Source organism: Adelges cooleyi, unplaced genomic scaffold, assembly GCF_023614345.1.
Source record: "Adelges cooleyi isolate 19-005CV unplaced genomic scaffold, UGA_ACOO_1.1 ACOO_flye_CR_arks_rails_tigmint_CR_PRNA_651, whole genome shotgun sequence".
Classification (NCBI taxonomy): Eukaryota; Metazoa; Arthropoda; class Insecta; order Hemiptera; family Adelgidae; genus Adelges; species Adelges cooleyi.
This window is the reverse complement of record NW_026096352.1, coordinates 3,664,205-3,686,628: the sequence shown is the minus strand read 5'-3', so window position 1 is coordinate 3,686,628 and position 22,424 is coordinate 3,664,205. Positions and strand designations below refer to the sequence as shown.

At 27.5% G+C, this 22,424-nt stretch overlaps 2 protein-coding genes across 6 annotated transcripts; one reads left to right on the top strand and one right to left on the bottom strand.

Annotated features, from left to right (window-relative positions):
- LOC126844199 (uncharacterized) lies at positions 1-3,177 on the top strand. Its single transcript, XM_050582167.1, has 6 exons — positions 1-707; positions 885-956; positions 1,607-1,831; positions 1,887-2,197; positions 2,259-2,479; positions 2,758-3,177. The coding sequence occupies exons 1-6, from the start codon at positions 456-458 to the stop codon at positions 2,994-2,996; spliced, it is 1,320 nt and encodes a 439-aa protein (XP_050438124.1). The 5' UTR covers positions 1-455; the 3' UTR covers positions 2,997-3,177.
- A 2,609-nt stretch (positions 3,178-5,786) lies between these two features.
- On the bottom strand, positions 5,787-11,629 carry LOC126844196 (caspase-1-like). Of its 5 annotated transcripts, XM_050582162.1 has the most exons (8): positions 10,942-11,148; positions 10,806-10,863; positions 8,720-9,231; positions 7,869-8,140; positions 7,407-7,585; positions 7,162-7,294; positions 6,801-7,087; positions 5,787-6,487 (listed from the first exon to the last, which is right to left on the bottom strand). In XM_050582162.1, the coding sequence occupies exons 2-7, from the start codon at positions 10,830-10,832 to the stop codon at positions 6,819-6,821; spliced, it is 1,392 nt and encodes a 463-aa protein (XP_050438119.1). In that variant the 5' UTR covers positions 10,833-10,863; positions 10,942-11,148; the 3' UTR covers positions 5,787-6,487; positions 6,801-6,818. The 5 variants fall into 5 exon arrangements, with proteins under 5 accessions (XP_050438119.1, XP_050438118.1, XP_050438122.1 ...); XM_050582161.1 differs by lacking the exon at positions 10,942-11,148 and having other exon boundaries at positions 10,806-10,935; XM_050582165.1 differs by lacking the exon at positions 10,806-10,863 and having other exon boundaries at positions 5,788-6,487; positions 10,950-11,148.
- Positions 11,630-22,424: the final 10,795 nt, after the last annotated feature.

Sequence of the window (22,424 nt, the reverse complement as noted above, 5' to 3'; positions counted from 1 at the left end):
ATCACACTGCGTTGATTATCAGGTTTTTTTTTTATAATTTTTATACTCACCAATTATTATTAAACATATTTAGACTTTTACGTTTTTCACCGTACCTAGATAAAAAGACTGAATAATAATATAGTTTAATAGTATTAAGTTATTCTCAGATTCTGTAATTCTTTTTTAAGTGTCACGTTTTTTTCGAAGATTACTTGATAATTTCAGGTGCATCCACCCATGGCTGTGTCCGTGGTGCTGCTAATGTTCGTTATGGTAAATCGTTTTTGTTTTCAAAATTCAACATTAATCTTGACATTAGTCGTGTGACCATGGACCGTCCAAATATCGCTGTGCTGCCGTTGTCATTTACGTGTTCACAAACAATACACCCAATCTCGAACTCATCACAGTAACTGACACTCTGTAACTTGTCGGATCAAGCGCCTGACTACAAACACTTCAAATTATTTAATATGGGTTTTTCGTTAGACACTAAATTCAACAGTTATGAATATCACATGATCAAGAAGTTTACATCTGTGATATACGGTCGGGAATGTAGTGCTCTTGATAAAGTGAAAATGTGCAACAAGACAAGTGTGTGGCACGAAATATTTTCGTACCTATTGTCACCTGATGGTATACTTAAAATATACCGAGTACAGTGTACCTCTTCCTTAGAAAACAGCAATTTTACTATAGCTGATGCTCGACCCAATTGTGTGGTAAGTGATTTAACTTTTGTATGAGGTATTATTTTTAGTGTTATTGTTTATGTACCAAGTAGCTAGAAGCAATCGTGTGCTAGTATTAACTTAATATTTTATTTGAATTTAAATTATCAAAACCATGCTACAAAGTTGTGTTTAACTGGTTTTAAAGTTTATGTTAATGATTTTCAGATAAAACGTAAACTTCGAGCAGTAATACGTGCTAGTGAAGGACATGTTCAATGTTCACATATTATAAAAAATGTAAGTGATAATGTTTATAAAAAAAAACAAATAGTAATTTCAATCTTAAAAGTATGCTATATTCATAATTTTTAAAGGGTTACGTGTAGACAATTTTTCATAAAATATAAGTTATTAAAACCATAGTATATATTTTGTATTAGTACAACTTTAATTGTTTTAAAAAAAAAAATAGTTTTATTTTTGAGGACAGCTTTACCAACAATTTAGATTAAAAATAATTTATAAGCTTTTTGAAAAAAATACAAATTTACGATAATTTGTTTTTTCTTTAACTAAGTAATTATTTTTTTAAAAAAATTACTACAATATTAAAAACATTTTCTTAATAAACAAAAATAATCTTTCTATTAGTGTCAAAATCATATATTTATGATAAATATATAATTTACAGTGTTAATACTTACTTTTGACCTAAAAAACATCATCATATAGTGGCATCCTCTTAATGTAATGTAATTATAAAACATTTAAATTTTTTCAATTAAGGTAGCACTTTTTAATGAACGTGCAAAATTAAAATTAAGTTAGCACTACTTGTTAAACTAAATTTATTATACTTAATTTTTACAAAAAAAAAAATAATAATAATAATATGAATGTCATCTAACAAAATTGTTTACATCACCTTTTGCTGATATATGTTGTAGTCCAATGATTCACTACCAGATGATACAAAGTATATTGTAGAAATGATAGAAAATTATCCATTACGTTTATTGGCATTTTTAAATACTGAACTGGATAAATACCAAACTTCATTAAATATTCCTTATTCTACGCCATTGTCCAGGTATTTAAACAGATACAACATTGTGGAGATGCAGTTGGACAATATTTTAAAAAGTGAGGATGACAGTAAACTTCCACTCGAGGTATAAATATTTTACTAGCTTTTGGAATTATTTTTAAACTAATTTTATTTTTCAGTTATTTTATTGTCAAAACGTGAAAATTTTGTCTTTAAAGCATAATTATTTGAAGCAAATACCAAGTGCAATTGGTAGGCTATCAAATCTCGAAGTACTAGTACTGACTGACAATTTGTTGACTGTCCAATCAATACCTTTTAGTCTTAAGTTTTGTAAAAGTCTTCGAGAGCTATATATTGACAATAACCAATTGGACGCTCTTCCTGGTTTCATAAGCAGCATGACACATTTAGAAAAAGTGTATAGGCTTGGTAATCGTAACTACTTCAAATCATTTTTTTTATGGTACCATACTGATTATGATCACAGGTATAAAACAGTTTACACTCATATGGTGATAATCTTTATAAACAACTGTATGATTGTCTAGAGCACGCAAGGATGTATGGAAAAACTATTGGATAAAAGAACCTATATCGAGACCAATAATGCCATCGCTTTTAGACCTAAGCATTGAGAAAATATTTTCAAGTGGAGTCAATTTTTTCAATGAAGAAATTCCTGAATCTTTAAAGCATTATATGTCTTTAGTATATCTAAATTATAACATTTGTAATTATTGTAATGTGGCAACCAACTGTTTAATACCAGGTAAATCTAAAAAGTATAATTCTTGTAAACAAATTAATGGGGATGGAGTGGCCAAATAGATTAAGGCGGCTGGTTCGAATTTGGTCGCGGGCGGTCTCTCTCCCCTGTCCAGGAGAAGAGTCTACCCCTCTCCTCCCACAAACATGGCAGAAATGTCGTGTGACACCTGGAAATTGAACTAGGCCCAAATAGAGCCTACTCCCGATCAAATGAGTCATATGCCTACTCTAAATTATATAGACAAATAGTTATTTTAATAAAACAAAATTTGTTTGTAGGTTATAGTACAGTGACATTTCAAAATCCATACTTAGGTAATACTTGTGTACCATTCCAACATTGGGTGTGTTCAATGAAATGCGCATCTGCGATTGAAGGTCCAGCCAAAAAATTACAGCTTGAAGGTGCTAAGAAACTGGATTACGAATACTCTCATTACATAGCCAGGTCTAGTAATAAAGCAAATGAAAGTAACTATAATTTAAAAATGAAACGCAATCGTTGTAGTATTTGTTAAGAGTTATTTTTATTATAAAAAAACTTATTCCCAAGGTTAATAATATGTATAATATGATTTTAATTTTTATGAGACTGATTTTATATTCTAAAAAAATATTAATTGTGATAGAGTGGCCTATTCAGTCACCAACTATTTAAAGTTAAGCTGTTAAAACAAATTCAGTTGTTCTGTTTGTATAGGTAGGTAATATAAATAAAATTATTCATTATCATTTGTATTTTTTTTTATAGTTATAATTTCCTCTCCTCTAAATACCGGTACTATTGCAAGGCAGCAATAGTATCTTACCAGATGTGCAATGCCGGCCTTGCATTTTAAGAGGTCACACAACTTATGTATTAAATTTGTTTAAATACAAGTGTAGGTAGTTATTTTAAGTTTTTGAGAGCCTTCGTCAGTCGAATTCTAGGGTATTTTTAAAAAATATCATGCTTATTAATGGATTTTTTATTAATTTGTTATAATCATAATATCGTCAAGTCTTCCTAACGTCGCAGGTCGGTTAGTCCGTTCTAAGAACAATGGTAATGCTGGGACTGTCTTAATTCTAGTATAATAAATATTAGTAATATATATATAAACTTTGATCTCTACGTAAGGGAATACCCTAAAGATCGATGTGATTGTGGCTATCGTATTTTCTTGATAATTGAGTCCCATAATTATTTATATTTCATTTGTGGGAGTGTCCAAGTTAAGGAAATAAGTATATCAGGGTGTGTAAAAAAGTTGTTTTATTAATTTGCATACCAATTTCATACAAAATAGTATTATTAAGTAGTAAATTATTGTTGTTTTTATAAAAGAAACTCTTTAATGGTGAAAAAAATTTATATTTTAATCTCAAAAACCCACAGAGGCTGCACAAAAAAAAATGATCTTGCCTCGTTTTACCCTGAGAATGGCTCTGGCTATCTGTCAATTAAAGTTATTCTGTATTGAATTGTTTGGCTGTTAATTCACAATCTTTAGCAGCTAAACCATTATAAAGTAATCTAATCAACCGAAATTAACAGAAAGGGAAGTTAACAAAATATTCTTCTAGGTTTAAGGCTATTTAAAACCGACACATTTTATCTTATACATAGGACTGAAAAAGTTTAGACAATCCATAATAAGCACACTAGTTTTAAAAAAAAAACATTTTTTGTATTATTTAGTTGTACATTTATTTTAGTAATATATTGCTCAGGTTACAAAATAGACAATAATTAATCGATAACGCATCATTATGGAAATACTTACTGTATGATTTATTCATATTTTACATTTTCACCTCTCTAATTACTCTGGATGCTTATTCGTTGCGATGACCAAATAACGCTAAGCAACCCTTTTTACTAATCTAAATTAGAACACATGGTGTAGTTGCGATCAGACGACATTTGTAGTCTTAGTATTTCACAAGACGGCAAGAAATTTTGCATTGTCATAGGAATCTTACTAATGATAAAATGTGTCATAGTTAATAAGCTACATGCCCATTATATTCACTTAGACCTTATTATCAATAACATAGTATAAACATGTGCAGAGGAATTTTTTTGAAAATTAAATTTGTGGAAGACCACACTGGACAAATTTCTTACAAATTAGTATTTTAAACAACAAGTTCAATGATGACAAACTTTTAAAGTTTTCAATTAAGGCTGATTTCAGTTTACATGTAAATGAAATATAACAATTATAATTATTAATTTGTATATTACTTAAGTATGAGAGAAATAGGTTGGAGGTGATGGAGATGTGGGTGTGGATGAGAATGACAGTAACAAGTTAGATACTCGTAGAATATAAGACGAATGAAGCAATGCTGGACGAAGTTAATAAGAGAAGACGGTGATGAATACAATTACGAAAAGGAATATAAAGTTAATGTGACATCTACTAAGTCACAGTCAGTTCATCAACATCATCATAGAAGGGAAAATAAACGGTAAAAGAACCAGAGGAAGACCGCGTAAAATCGAAATTATTCACAAACATTATCATTACTTAAATCCTTACAAACGAATAGTCTTTATTAAGTACACAAGAATTTTTAAATTTAAATAATGAAAGAAATAAAAACTTTGAATGAAGATAAAATATAAACGTGGCCAGTTGTTGGCAATTTTATACAACCCTCATCAAATTGCATGTAGTTGGCCACAATAGGTATATTTTTACAATACTTTTTTTTAAACAAAATGTTAATCATTAAAAAAAATTATTAACTTGGAAAAATAATCGAATACTATATATTTCGTATGTGTATATTTAATAATGAAAATAATGATAATATATGTCTAGTAAAATATGAGCAAATAATGCATAGTTTTGCCCTTTGACATGTAAATACTTATTACAAGGGCATTTGTTACATACAAAAGTTTATAATTTAACATACAATATACTTTAAATAATTAAAATGTAATATTTTATATAATCAAAACTGAATGGGAGATCAATAAATATATTTTCAGTTCACAAATAAAGTGATGATTCGGTTAAAGCAAATTGGTTTTAAGGTTAACATTCTCAATATAATACTTGTGTTAAGGTAAACACAACAACAAATATTGAGAACAAATTGTAATAATAAAACACAAGGAAAACACACTAAATTTAGAGTAACGTGTCTTAACTAAAAAATTACATAACAATAAACGTGTTATTTAAACAAAAATGCTGATACAGACCAAGAAAAGTGCAACTAAATAACAGTGTTAAAAATCATTTTACAGGTTACAATATTAAACATCCTATCACATTTATGTTATGTAAGACAAATAAACAGTTTGAATGCTTACTAACTTAATAGTTATAACTAAAACGTTTGAAATATTAGACTTACGAATTAAGATTTGTTTTGTTTTTTGAATAGGTAAAAAGTTTCAACAGTTCATTATCGCAAAAATATCTAGGTTATAACTAATGGAATGCACAAAATAATATCACTTTAACCATCCTTTTTTGTAAATCGATTTAGGTTAGAATTATTGGGAAACTTAAAAAACAATTTTTTATAATATTGATAGCGTATGGCACCATACATATTTGTAACATTAATACTATTTACCAAAAATGAAAATCAGTTGTATAGAAACAGAAAGAATGAAAATGAGATATTGAAATGTTTATTTAGTATTCATGTTAGGAAAAGGAAAATGTACTTTTTACACTTAATTATTTTTGTATTATTTATGACCTAGTAACTTTTAACAGTTACCATTTACACAAAATCAATCAGTCTCGAAAGAATTTTAAACTACTATTACATACAATAATTGCATACAATTAAGAAGTCATACCTTTTTAAGTCTTCCTTTTTTTTCTGGCACGTAATGAAATACATACATATTAATTCTCTACATTAGTCATTGAACAATACATTCATTTTTGTCTTTTTTACTGCTTAACTAAATAATTGTTTTATATAATATATTTTGAGTTTTCTTTTGTCTTGATTTATAAGTTATACTTGAAAAGTATCCATATACACAAAACTAAAAATTAATATACAATTGGAAATAGTAGTAAATCTAGAAAATGATTAAATAACAGTTTAAACTATTAAATTATTTTTTTTGTTTTCGATTGTTCCCAATATTGAAATGAAGATCAACTTATAAATGGATTTTATGAAAAACTTATAGCATTGCAGATATTACTTTACTATACTTATAAATATTAATATTGTACCTAAGATAAATTTAACAAGATATTCATTTAAACAATATTTTAAATTAATATTGAAGGAAATTTCTGTTACTTATAGTTAATTTTATACATTGATATACTTTATAAAAGTATTATTACTTCTAGTTTTAACCAAATTTATAAAATTTCAGGCTTAGGAGGTGGCTTTTTCTTAGGTTGGAAGAACACATCTCTAATAAGCATTGAATGAATGGTAGGTATTTGTTTTTGACGGTGAAGCCAGGGATATTCTGGATTATATGACTCGTTATCTAATGCAACTCTTCTAGATACACGAGTCATGATTGTTAACAAGTCAATTGAATTAAGACTATTTTTGTTCATTTCTATGCACAAGCTTTGAATGAACCACGTGCCATTTTCTGGATGTCTAAATGAATAATAACCTAAATTACAAAAATAATTATTAGAATGCTATAAAAAAAAAAATTGAATGACAGTATTAAAAATAATAATATACCATCATAAGTACTAAATGCAATTAAGAAGTCAGCATGTTTTGGTATCTTATAAGCAGCAGTGGATGAATCAACTTCAGTTTTGCACTCTCTTCTCAGTGTTACACCAGAATCAAGCTTTTCACCGCGACATGCCTAAAAAAAACATATTATATTTTTAAATATATATAATTAAAGAATATATATTGATTAAAATGTACACACTTGTAGTAATTACTATGATACATAACCAAAATATTGAAATTACCTGTACAAAAAAAATTTTAGGTTTACCAGCAAGAGTAGGACATTTGTCAGCTGTAAATGAATTCCACAAAAACTCAACTGGGTACGGATTATCTTTAGCATATACAAATGAAGAGTTAATTCCATGGGTCAACACGACTATAGCAAGACAATCATTGTCAGAGTGATCACCGTTAGATACTGAAATTAAGTTAAAAAGAATTATCACAAATTTTATAATTTTTTATGGAAATATAATTTTATTTTTTAGCTTTGGCAATCGAGGCCATTAGCTTTTTGGTTGGTTTGGGTATGTGTAAGTACGTTTGATAGGGACACGGAATTAGCCATCACAAAAATTCCGGGTGGTCACTAATCTGAGATAAAGCTTAATCCCAGGCGCAATATGACTGAGGTTACTATTGCACCAGACTATGCCCCATCTTAAACATTATTTAGGTTAAATTTTGTATTTAATTATTACATTTATGAATGCAGTACTCAAGTTCTTCAAGATGAAAATTATTCCAAATTAAAACTTGGAAATCCAAGCGATAAAACATTTTTTTCAGTTCTTCAACATCTTTCCATGATCCACTACGATCTGGTAAATTTTTGGCAGACCCTTCAAATATATCATTATTAATGATAATCGCTAAGCCTCGAAACTCATGGTCCATATTGTAACTAGTAGAGTCTTTAGAAACAGGCATTTTAGTGACTTCACTAGACTTTTTACAACCAGGATTTAATTTACTGCAAATAAATAATTTAAGTTAATTAGTCTAAATTTCTAAAAACAGTAATTGAGTAAAACTGTCAAGAAAATTTCATTTTGAAACATAAACAATAGTAATTGGCCTATATATTGTTAAATACTAATAGTAGGGCAGTCTAAAATAAATTAGTGTCATTTTTCAAAATATAGTTTTAAAAATGGGTAGGTACATTGATTAGGTTAGAACTTGTCACTCATTATATTTTCATCTCAGATCACTTGTTTAGTAAAATAAATACATTAAATCTTTTTGTCCCACAATACCTAAATAAAATAAATAGGTTATATATTTTATTTTTATGATATGTACAGAATGATCACCCTGCATAATACTTGATCCGTCGTTGATAACGCTTTTAGCAAAACGTTAACCTTAACCAGCAGTCTCAGATAAAAATTGATGTTGATGTATTTATGTTTTAGTTATTTCGGTACTGTATTATAATTTCTATAAGATTGATAAGATGTTGAAATTGTGTCTCAGGCATGAATTATAATTCATTTAAAAAATTAATAATTGCCATTATTACTTTACTTAATTACAAATATATATTTACTTATTATCGTTAGGATTGAAAATTTGCTCTTGAAAAATAGCAGAGGTAGGACGGGCATCGATTGAATCTTCTTCATTACTGGTAGTTCTAAATCTGAACCAAGTTTCTTTGTATGATCTACCAGATGAATGAGCTCCAGGACTACTGTAACCGAGATCAAGTGATTCTGTAACGACTTCACTATGTCTAGACATATTCAAATCTCTAATGTTAGTAGCCTTAGAAGTGGCTGAATAAACAGATTCACTGGACGTTGAAGAGAAACTGTGTCTATTAATATGAGCGATAGACAATGAACCACCAACACAGTCTATAACATCCGACATTCGTCGTGTCCGTGAAAATGGTACTTGAAATGATTCCATATCATTACTTTGAGAGTCTTCCAAAAATACTTCATCATCAAATTCTTCTTCGTAAAATCTATTGGATCCTGTCAAAAGGTAATCTTCTTCTTTGGTAGACGTGCAAATTGTTAAGGGTACTTCTTCTTCGGGAAACTCCATCTTGGTCTAAAACATATGAACATTAAATGTTATAATAATAGGTATATTATATATATTAAATACCAATGCATTATAAACATGATTTATTTATTTATTTTTGGTCAAGAAGAAAGATTAACATTATATGTTAGTTTTAACCATGACATTAACCCTGGAAGTATTCATTAACAACTAGACGCTTAGAAGGAGTTTGTCGGGGTTGACGGTGCTAGATGACTCAGTTCAGATGCGCACATTACTCTCTTTCTTATTTGGGACACAGTATAGAATTAGTTAGTAGAATCATGGGGGGAGGGAAACAGTCCCGAATTGACTCTTCCTTGAGTACAAAAAATCCACAGCCTTTTTTAAACAAACCAGTCGCTTGGGTTTTAATGGGTTTAATTATTGAGGTTTAATGGTCAATTGGGTTTTATTGATTTTTTTTCTTTCAACAAATACTTTTTGATATAATGTAATGGATCTATTATATTTAAATAATGTTAAACTTAAATTGTTTAATGATTTTGCAGTTTGCTTATATTATATTTAATACATCATCATCATGCAAGCTTAACAGGCCTTGAAGGCCCAATGCTGCCATCACGAGATGATTGTTTTTAAACAAATTAGCTGTCCATTCATTTTATACATTTATTAACACAAAATCATACTTTTTTCATTTAATTTAGTATCATATTATATTAAATGAAAAAAATATGACTTTTTTTTAATGTATAAAAAAATGTAATAGTTATAAAAAAAACTTTAAAATGTAAAATAACATGTATTTTATCATAAATGATGTTGTTAAGGGGGCCGCAGCATGGTGTTATACCATGAAGACATGACATGATTTCTGTAATAAGTGATAATATTAAATTCTGACATAGTCTTTTTATATTATTTAATATATTAAGATATTCTGTTTTAAAACAAATTAAAATGAAACAAAATCAACTAAATGGAGCTGCTTATAAGAAAATTGCTCTTCTAAGGCAGAGAAAAGTATCTGTTATTGATAAAACAAGAAAAATTAGTGATTTTTTTCACAAATTGAAATACCCCAAACAAATATGAAGGATGACTGATAATTTGTATAAAGGTAATTGCTTTTGTCATATTTTAATTGTTATATTTTTTGTTTATTCAAATAAAAAAAAATTGTATCTTGTTTATATTATTTATACCTATTTTGGTTAAGTAATATGGATCATTTTTTACATGCAGTATACCTATTTTCGTTTTACTCAAAAAATATGCGTACATTATTTTGAAAGGGGGCGGCTGTAAAATTGTGATGCCCAGGGGAGAAAAATGTCTAAATACGGCTTTGCTTATACATCTGAGTGTCAATTATTTCAAAAATATTTAATCAAAACTTTTTATCGACTAGTCAAAATGTTCAGAAAACCTTTTTCTTGAAACTGGCTACCTTGATTTTTACTGTTTTAAAAATTAAATTTCATAATTAAATTTTTATCAAAAAATAAAATATTTATAGTGTATATGCATATATAAATTATGTAGAAAATTGATATTAAATTAATTATCTACGTTATATAGAAACAACTAAATTTAAAAGCTATATTATTAATTACCATAGTACATATTTTAATACGTTCCATAATATTTCACAAATCATAACAATAATTAGTTCTACAACAGTAACAACATAAGGAAAATACACTGCTAATAAAAACAACGAGACATCAGACACTATCAGTTACTACTTACTAGCCTACCAATATCTATCAGACACGTCTTGAAGGGCGAGTGTAAAAACTAGTAGGTAGTAGAACGAGTAAGCGAGTGGAAATTAAAAAAATTAATTTATATGGAAATCATGATTGTATGTAATTCAATTTAAGATCTATAACCGTGTTAAAATTTCAAAATTGAATAAAACTACATAAATAATCTTGGTGAAGATGGACGAGTAACGTAAACCGTTATAGTAATAATTATGTTCTGTTAGGAGCAATAATATTAGAAAAAGTTTCCCGCGTGGCGAGATAAGAATGATTATTGCGATGTACGTGTAAACTCTTACCCGGTGTGGATCGGAGAAGGCCTTGAATAATAATTTAGGTATCCACTATCCGTAACAAACAATAACATCAGAGTTTTATTTATGTTTTGTATATTACACGATGTAAGTATGCCGATAAAACGACGAGCGCTGACGAATAAATCGAACACGGTAAACGCGGCGTTCAAACGGAAACACACTGCACGTTGCACACACAAAAACTGATAATTAAGGTTTAAAAACGAGCGGCGCGTTCCATACGTGTATAATAATAATAATAATAAACAATAATAATAATATACTGGTCTGGTAGTAATCACCGCCCTCAGCCACCTCCTTGACAGTTCACAATCTGTATTCTGTATTGTTATAGTATACTTGTCTACATGATTGTCACCAATGACCAGAGCGGTAGCGACTAGCGAGAAGTACGACCACGTGTGCGGCCGGCGGCGTGCCGCGTGCGCCGACAACAGTAATATTCAGTTCAGATAAATAGATATTGGAGGGAACACATTTATGTCAATGATAAATTACTGTTACAATATACAACCATTTTGGACCTGCATTGTATTGGCTATCTGCTATAGAATAACCACAGAAGTCTTTTTATAATTTTTATCTGGCGTACACTACCAGTATAAATTGAATAATAAGTTCCAAATGACGATTAACACAATACCTACGCCGGAGTAAAATGTTGCCAATATCGTAGACGTAAACAATAGTGTTCTAAAACTGAATCGGTTATTAAAATACAGCATCCATAGATTAGCTGCTAAATAACTATTAATATCTAGCCTTTAGGGAAAGGAGTCTTTTGAACTAGTTTGAATAGCAAATTAACGACGAGCAGAACTACTTAAATTCTATCATAAAAACCCGTCACTGTACTTGTTTGAGCTGGGAAACCTATCAAAATAAAAATAAATAGGTACGTTTATCATATTATAATACACCCTCGCACACGTGGGTTAGAGACTAATTGAGAAATTAACCGAATTAACCGCGCTGAAATTTGGAAAGTCCTAGAAACCTTACACAGGTTTTTTTTCTTTGCCCTAATAATAACTGCACTGCTAAGCAAGTGCTGCAACCAGAAAAAAATAGGGCCATACTGCCCTTGCTTACATACGTTATTATTGTAGCTTTGCAATTTATTTTAATTAATAAGGTATTAATCACTTATTTAAAACTAAAAATTATGAAAAAAAACTAATTTAAATCCAATTTAAGGATTTTTTTGAAAATACGACTAATTGTAAACTAGAAAAAAAATTGTGATATTATTATATTTGTTATTTTTATTTTTTTATTTAGAAAATTCACAATCTGTACAGTTTATCACAATAACATTATGTGATAAATGATGGAAAAAAAACATGTGATACATTAATACATTTCATAAAGAAGTCCATTACTGACACTTACATTTGATAACACAACATTTTAGTTATTCTACTAAATATCTAGACCTACTGTATCTTTAGACGTCGTCTAGGATTGCCTGGTATAGACTATAGTGTTACTATACAGTTTATTATTACGACTATTTTGATAATTTTTGTAATCTGTTATGAAAACGTTTATAAAATTGAACAGCTTCCTCTGTTACAGTTTTTATATGGAGGTCTTTATGCAAATTATAGTTAGATATATAAGGGGGCGTTAGTATTTTTTCTAAGAGCAATGTTCTGTAAATGTTGAATTTTGTTAATATTAGATTTCTTTGCAGTACCTCATAATTGGAACCCATACGTCCATATTGGTTTTATGAGTGATTTATATATTAAAATTTTGGTTTTCAGGTTAGTATGTCGATTATTTATTAAGAACGAGCGTAGCAAACGAAGGCGTAAGTTTAAAAGAAGTATTTTTTTACGAATATGGTTGCTCCATGTTAATCGTTCGTCAAGGGTTAGATCTAAATATTTCACTGTATCGGAGGAGGGAATGGGAATATTGTTTATAGTGACCCGAAGACAGGTGGAGCGATGTAAGGTAAAAGTTATGTGTACCGATTTGTTCTGATTAGGTTTTATACGCCATTTATTATGCCATAAGGTTAAGATGGCTTTGCACGTTTGTAGAGGCAACATATGGGTTTTCATGTATTAATCTGTATAATCTGGGTTTTCATGAAATAAATAATAATGGCTTTATCATCAGCATAGTCAGCTACCTATGTGTGCAATGAAGTGGATTGATCTGATCCATCTGAATACGCGTTCCATGTATTGCGTTCAGTGCCATTGCTCAATAGTATAATTATGCCATTCTGATTTTCTGCCTAGACGCTTTTGTTAGTTGTTTTCTTGTTAACAGTTAACACTACTCGTACACGTCATTATATACTAGGGGTGTGCGATTATTCAAACTTTGATTAACCTAACTTAACCAAATCAAAGTTTGTACATAGGTAATTTTTTCATAATTTTGGTATATCTGATATCAAAAATTCAGGTGGCCCATGAAATTCCAAAATTTATTCTGTATACTATACATAGATCTATAAAGAAATGAGCTGATAATAGAGAGAGAGAGAGGTCCGAGGGTCGATATCGTTAAAAAGAGATAGAGAGATTTATTAGATATCCAATGAAAAACAATTATATCATGAAAAAATATTAGTACCTCATAACAAATTTTTTATAATTATCATTTTTAATTAATTTTAATTTAAATATTGAATTTAAATTTTTTTCATAATGGTGTAATAATGCATAATTTGTTCTTGAAAAATAAAAATATGCAAACATCTATACTCTATAGGGATTAGGGTATAAAACCCTGGTTACAACTCTGGAAAGGTCTAACGGCTATTAATTGTTGTGGTTAGAGCTTAATAATATAAAAACAATTATATTTTTTTAATGTGTTATAATTTTAGTTAGTTCTAACCCTAATTAGTTAATTAACCCAAATCGAGGCTATTATTATTATGTAACATGATTTTTCTTATACTTGATACATATTAGGTACAGCTTGAAAGAGGAACTGAAAAAGTATTGATTTTACAATACCTAGTCAATTTTTTTTTTTTAATTTAGATGTAGATCTGTGAGGGATTTTTACTCTAAGACATAACTAATAATTTATAAAAATACACTAAATTTTAATCTTCAATTCCAAAACTGTGCCGTTCCTATAGAGCCATATTTTACCAAATCTGATTTTCACTTAAAAAAATCATTTTTTAGACAAATGTTTATAAATATTTAATATAATAATACAAATTATCAATCGATTTTACTGTTTTATTTTAGGAAAAAGATTCTGAATCCCTCATTAATCTTCAAAATGCCTCATGATACATTTACATTTTATAATCCACTTTTGGTCACTATTCAATTAGTAAAAATGGCATTGAGTAATATTATAATTCTTAAAAAATCTTTTCGTAAAAAGCATATGTATACAACAATAAGTGAAGGGCACAGGGGAAAACGCGGTAGTTGTCACATTACGAACATTTTTTTTTTCAAATAGTTTTTTTCAATTTATGCCAATAATTTGTTTTATTTATTTCAATAGATTGTAAGAGGTAGAGGAATTCACGAACTTTGTTTTTGCTATACTCTACAATTTTTATAATGTGACAACTACCGTTTTTCCCCTGTGCCCTTCAATTATTATTGTATTAAACAAATATATTTCACTAAAAAAAACTACATTTTTGCATTATTAATTCAATGAAATAATAGCAGGTTCCCACATTACCACATTACATTACCTATACATTGTATATAACAATATAATGATAATATTTTCAATATCCGATGACTGTTGATTCACTCGTAAATAGCAACCTAAAAACTTTCAATAGTCAATGTAATTTCCCAATTTCTTTTTGGTTTTTCCTTTATAAAAAAAAAGTTTTAGTATAGATTTTAAGAAAATTATAAAATATAGGCCAACTCTGAGATATCTTCAGATCAAAACTACGAGAACTCTGGTCGAAAAAGAAAAAAAATGCCACCCCTTCTCCTACTCCTTCTAAGGGAAAAATCTTAAGATTTTTTTTAATAGTACTTTGTTTCAAAAATAATTCATATAAATTTGAAATAAGTTAAAAATATAGTAGACTATATTTTAAAAAGCCGTAAAACGCTGTTATTGTTAACTTCAAATATTAAATAATATTAAAAACAATTGTATAACATAAAAGTTGGAACGACGTTATTTTAAGTTGAAAAATATGTAATTTTTTGGTGTTTTTCTATAACTGGAATGTAATGAATATTCTGAATAACGACCAAGTGTTTCCCTAGACGGATTGTAATGAGAAATTGAAAAGGTGTCTCCATTTCAGGTCTTTGAAAACTGTACTTGTTGCTCATTTCTAAGATTCTAAAAACAATTAAAAAATAAAAAAACATTTTTTTTTGTTAAATTAAAATTAAAAGTCAGTTTGTCATCTACTGATAAATGTAGTACTTTGTTTGGTTGAAATTTTTTTTCTATTTGAAGGTTTAAAAAATATACTATTTCAATTTTGAAAAGTGTTCTATTTTCAATTTCACTAAATATAATAAATAATAGTAACTCACTCAGTGGTCAAACAAATGTTTACAAAAGAATATTTACTCTTAAACATTAAAATGTGTAATAAAGAATAAAAAAAACAGTACAGTGGGGTCGGGGAAGTCACAGTCTACAGAAATTATTATAACTTAAAGTAATAAAAACACTTTTAAATACGTTTTGATGCGAATCTGTGGATAGTAGATTCAACCCAGTAGAGTCCAAACCAGTTCTATACCTTCTAGAGAAAAGGGTTTATGATATTTATTTAGTTTGTCAATGTATGTCAATACTATGTTTAAAGAATATTCCTTACAATTTTGGCTTCATTGGACTATTTTTGAAAAAGTTATAGAGCAACGTAATTTTAAGTTGAAAAAAATGTAGCTTTTTTGGTGTTTTTCTCGATTTTGAAGGGGAAGACAATTTTTTTTTTATTAAATTAAGTACCTTAATTCTACAATTTATGATCTAGAGATGCTACACGAAGAAATCGGTTCAGCGGTTTAAAAGATATCGATAACAAAATAATAATAAAACACATCATAGTAAATACAATACCTACTCATTGAAGCATTGAAGCTAAAAAATATTATACTACAATATCAATTAAAATGAAGGATAACTAAGGGCCTTTAAGTGTTTTCTTTAGTAAACACAAAAAATCTTTATTAAATACTTCAATAATTTTACAGATATTTTGTAAAATTGATGGTAAAAAAATTTAATACAATAGATTTATACTGGATTGCATAAATAATTTATAAATTTAATGGTTCATTAAAGTTAATGGACCAATCTAGGGCCACTAAATTATGTTTAAGGAACCCTTAATAATATATTGGTTCAGTAAACTATAGTGGACGTTAATGCAACACAGCATTAGTAAATAAACAGTTTCATAACAAAGTTTATAATTCATTATATGTTTAATATAATGAAAATAAGGGCCATTCCATGTGAAATCACCTATTGTGTGTGCGACTATAGTTTAAAAATGTCTGGCGATGGAGAAATTATTTTAACACCAGTAGTAAGGGTTCAAATTTTCCGATTTATACTTATTGGACACATACACAATTGCGTAAACTGTTCAATTAATTCCTGAGTATAACTGTATCAAAATACAATTATTATTATTAGTTATATTAAGGAATTAATTAAACACTGAACAGTTACTAGTGGTGTTAAAATAATTTCTCCATCACCAAAATTTTACCAGATGTTCTTCTAACTTATAAGTATTATATACATTTGGAAAATTAATGATCCACCTACCTTTTTTCTAATTTTTTTTTAATCGGATTGTTTTTTAAATTTTGGCAATTAAAAAAAAAAGTGAAGGACAAAAACCTAACAAACCTAACCTAAACGAAGATTGGACTTAACTCTGAAGTAACAAGGATTTCCAATAGAAATGCAAGTGTAATATTCAAATTTTTTCTGCAGTGCGTTGACATTTTAAAGCACATTTAGATGTATATACTGATGTCAGATATAGCCCACATACGCACTCCTAAAAGACCTATGTGTCAACTATAGCCGACAGACGTACCGTTGAACTGTCAGACTGTCGGCATAACCGACAAGCGCAGTGAATGTATTAAGATAGATCTTGCTTGAAAAACTCCATATCAAAAAATAACTGGTCCAATAAGCTAAAACGAGAGTGAACATTTCCCTACCTGCCTTCCAACTCAGTCCAGCCCAGGTCCGACTCAATGGCTAGGCTATATAGGTACACACCTAGGGCGGCATTTCAATTTTTTTATACTGTACAGTATAGTTTCCGATCTCATACAACTTACAAGTAATCAAAAATAAACAAGCAAAGTAGAAACATGGTCTATTCCATTTAAGTATTCAAATAAATACCTGTTTCCAAACATATTTGTTTTGTCTTTATATTTTATTACTTTGTGTTTCGTCTATATAGAGTGTAAATTACATAGTTTATGTTTATCATATTTTGATTTAATTTGGGGATACTCTTAAACTGAAGACGTCTGATGTTTTTAAAAAACTATTGATTGACTGCCGATGATGAAGGGTACGAAAATACTTCAAAATCAGGTAAATTACTGGCAAGTGCTCTTGAAACTGAATATTAATTTCTTTATAACATTTCTAAAATACAAAATATGATGAAATTATGACTAATTGTAAAGATTTACAACTTTCACTTACATCCGACAATAGTTTAATTTCTGACATTAATTCAGTCAAATGCACGATAAAGATTAGCTTTAAAAAGACAGTTCAGTGTTACAGAAACAAATCCCAAATTTGTTTTAGAATAAATATGCAAAAACCTGTTAGTTGAACTGTCTCCCAATACTTTTATCACATTAAGAATCCTCTTAACACTTCCTGTAAAGCCTGTCACAGCAGACAGAAACTTTCCAAAATTTGAAATTATTAAAAATTATCTACCATCCCAAATTTTACAAGTTCGTTTAGTGGGCCTTGCAATGATTTCAATTGAGAAGGAGTTAAGAATTAATTTTAACCTGGGTAAAGTTATATATGAATTTTTAATATTTTGTTTTTAATTGTTTTATTTAATTTGTTATCATTACAATTAACAACTATTTTAAAATTGTGTTTCCACAAATACATACTAGTGAAGAGTAATATCTATAAATGTATTTATAGATACTTAATATCTTACCAATAGTAAACTATTTGTAAATAAATATTTTGTACACAGAATTTGTTTATTCTGGTTTTTTCATGTAAACAAAAATTACTAATTAGATATAAAATTTGGTACCTAAAGGATATATTAGAGCAAGATAACGGAACATATGACACTTGTAGTTTAAATACCTTACATGAATAACTAGAACAAAACACATATTTCATTTTCAAGTTTCCACATAAATCAATATATACATTATAAGGTTATAGTCCAAAGTGAACCTTTTGCCAGATAAAGACTCGTGAAGAGAAAAAAATTGTTGTACGGCCCCTTTTGCATGGGATAATAGGTAGATAATACGAATATGGCATAATATAAAATTACTGTAAACTAGATTTAACAATTCTGTTGTATTAATAAAAATGATCAAACTTGGGTCGTAATCGTATAAACGTCATACTCAATAAATATATAATGTAATTTAATAAAAACTTGCTTTTATGTTGGTGAGATTATCAAATCAGACTGATCGGTATTAAAATACCTTGCAAGACTGAATGTTATTTATAATCAATTAGTAGGTTTTTAAAATAATTATTATTCAGTTAATATTTTACAGAAATTAGTTTATATTAAGCTACTCTGGGTATATATTTTTATTATATAAACCAAACTAAACAAAATGAATTTGTTCTGAAATAGTTATTCATATGATTTAAAAATATGATACAATTTTTGGTCAATATAAATTTGCAAATTTACAATTATCTCTTGATTTGAAAATGTCCTTGTTTGTTAGAAGATTGCATAGCCCATATTTTATTAATCTATGTACTTATTCATTTAATATGGCCATTTACTTAGTGAATAGTTAAATTAATAATTTATGAATAATTACACCAGAAATCGCATAATATGACAATTGATACACATTAATGCGAGCGTATCAAATACTCATCACATAAATATTGATCTACCCTTGGTATGGTACAAAGATCTTAATTAAATAACTGCAAAACTTCTTCAAACGATTGTACTGTTCCATCCTTTATAAATTAGGTATGGTACCCTCGTGTTTAATATATATTTTTCTGTTCTAGGAACTTGCTTTCTGTTGTAGTTAAATAATTTTTGGATTAAGTCCTTCCGTTTTACGGTGGACAATATTGACATAAAGCTTTTTTTTAATTATTTTAATTAATACTCTGATAATCAGATAGTATAAAAATCTATTAGAAATTAGAATACCTACTTAGGTATATCCATATTTTATTTAGATCTTTTAAAATTATATTTTCATAGATCCATAGATTTATTATAATTTTTGATATTGCACATTTCCAAACATAAGTAGAATTAAATGTCTAAAGTGATGCTGTAAGATACTAGTGAAAATTAATAAAATATTTTTGTACAAGCCTGGCAAAGACTTGGCTAATTATCTTTTACCTCGATTGCCTTTGTAGAAATACAATTATTATCAATTAGATTTGTTTCTTATAGAAGTGATATTATAACTTTTCCGTTATTAATTCTGCCTACATTCCATTTATTAAGAAATGTATACTTTTCTTATATTATAAAAAAAATAGAAATAATACATATTATAAAATAAATAGATACAATTGCAAGTTGCAGCATCTCATCATATTTATTTATCTCTTATCTCGTTCTCATCGAGATCTGCTGTTAAAGCTCTTTTTGCCCACAAAAAGTTTAATAAGTTATAATAAGACTGATTTAAGTATGTTAATATTTACTTAAGATTGGTGAAGTTGTGAAAATTTAAATGATATAAACGTAGCTATGGACATATTTAATGTGAAAACTAATGAGGCTATTTCCAATTCCACTAATATGTATATAATAAAATTGTCAAATCAGAAATTAAAAGATTGAATATCAAGCGGTCAGGTTAACTCTATTTTAACTAAGTGAACATTTAAAAACAGATTAGATAATCCCATTTTTATTTAACATTAATTAAAAATGGTATAATTGTGTTAAGAATATCTTATACCCCCATAATTTTGGTTAGAAATACTAGATTAAACTAGTAGAAGATAATTCTAACTTTATACTGTTAAACAGTTGTACTTTACTAAATTGTAGTTAACAATGAAAAGTATATAAGTTGTAGGTATTTAATTTATCATTATTTTCAGGTAAGTGCCCCAATAGTTTTAACAAATGTGTCTTCATTCCTTTACACAAAACAGGAAATAAATAATTGTTCAGTAGTTATTATCTATTATTTCAGTCGGTAATTATAATTACTAGGGCTCTAGTTATAATTACTAGACTGTAGCCATTATAAACCAATATCGTTATCACTGTCTCTATCAAAAATATTTGAAAATCATTAAATCCCAAATAATGAAGTAATATAATATTTAGTTATTAAAACATATTTACATGGTTTTACGAGTTTTTATAGTTGAATTTGAATAAAACTGAACATATGGTTTTCAATATTCAAAACTATTTTAATCTGGATAACTTAAAGTTTAGAGGGCAAAACTGTGTAGAGCTACAAAATTGTGTTTCATGAATTATGATTCATATAAGATGTAACTGCGTTACTATTAAAAAGAAAATAGTTGTATACTTTGATTCATTGATAACTGACTAAAATGAAAATATCAAAAATATTGAATATGTTATAAAACTATTCAATTATTATCAAGACATTATTTATATATATATATATATATATATATATATATAGTTATTAGATAATAGCAGGTATTGTTAAGGGTTAAACTTACTAAAGCTAATTTATTATTTAAATGTTGAATCTATAATTATTTACTACATTATACTATGCATATAAATAAAGATAACGGTATCTGGACTTTATAATACAATTTATATCGAACACATCATTGTATACTCAAAGAGAGTATTCAATATGTTAAACATCCTTCGTTTAAACGTATTATATAATATCACTTAATACAATACACAGATACAAATCACTCGTTATCGAGAGTAAACGTGTCTATGAGAACAGATTTAGAAAAAATACATTTGGTTTACTTTTACTTTATTGTGTCAAAAACTACATCTAAAAACTAATGCATTTCTAAATAATAAAATTATAAACAAATATATACTATATACTAAATACGCTTTGAATTTTTATCATAATTAAGTATTATTTAATTAAAAATTATCAAAAAAGTAAGTGGTTATTAAAACATGTTTTCAGTTGTAAAATAACACAAACAAAAATGTTTTGAAAAATAATTTTACCTAATTAAAATTATTATGAGAGAAAATTAGTCAATCACACTATATAATTAAGCTAACCAAGAAAAAACAACTTTTATTTCTAAAAAACAATATAGACTTCCTGTCTATCAGGCTACCTATAGTAACACAGTATACATTTCAGACCAATTTTATAATTTATAAAGTACAATTCATAAAGTTTGATAAGTCGTTTAAATATAAATAATAAATAGTAATAATAGAAATAATAAATGTAATAGTTTAAAACACATAAAATAATCTGGTAAAAAGTATAAATAGTATAAAATGATACTTAAGTAAAGATATTTTTTAACTAAAAATGTATATATTATAAACTAAACATCAAAATTTACAAATGTATAATTACTTGGTTTAGCAAAACAAAATTGTACCGTTTTTTTTTTTAATATAGGTATTCAAAATTTTGACTACACAATTTTTCCTAACAACATCAACATAATTTCACAACAATTTTCAAATTTTCAATCTTTCAGTTAGGTCAAGATATTTTTACAAAAAATTAATATTTTAATGTTATTAAGGTAAGTAAATATTAATAAATAAGCAAATACAGAAGCTACATTTATAATTTATTTGGTAGGCTAATAATTATGTTTGTCAAAATTGTAATAGTAATATACTGTTAGTATCGTTAAACTAAAGATACTTGTATTGACACTTAAAGTGTAAAAATATTCAAACAATAATACAAGTATTCAAAAAAAAAAAAAATTTAAACAATCTTAATTTTGTTTTAATGTAGTTGAA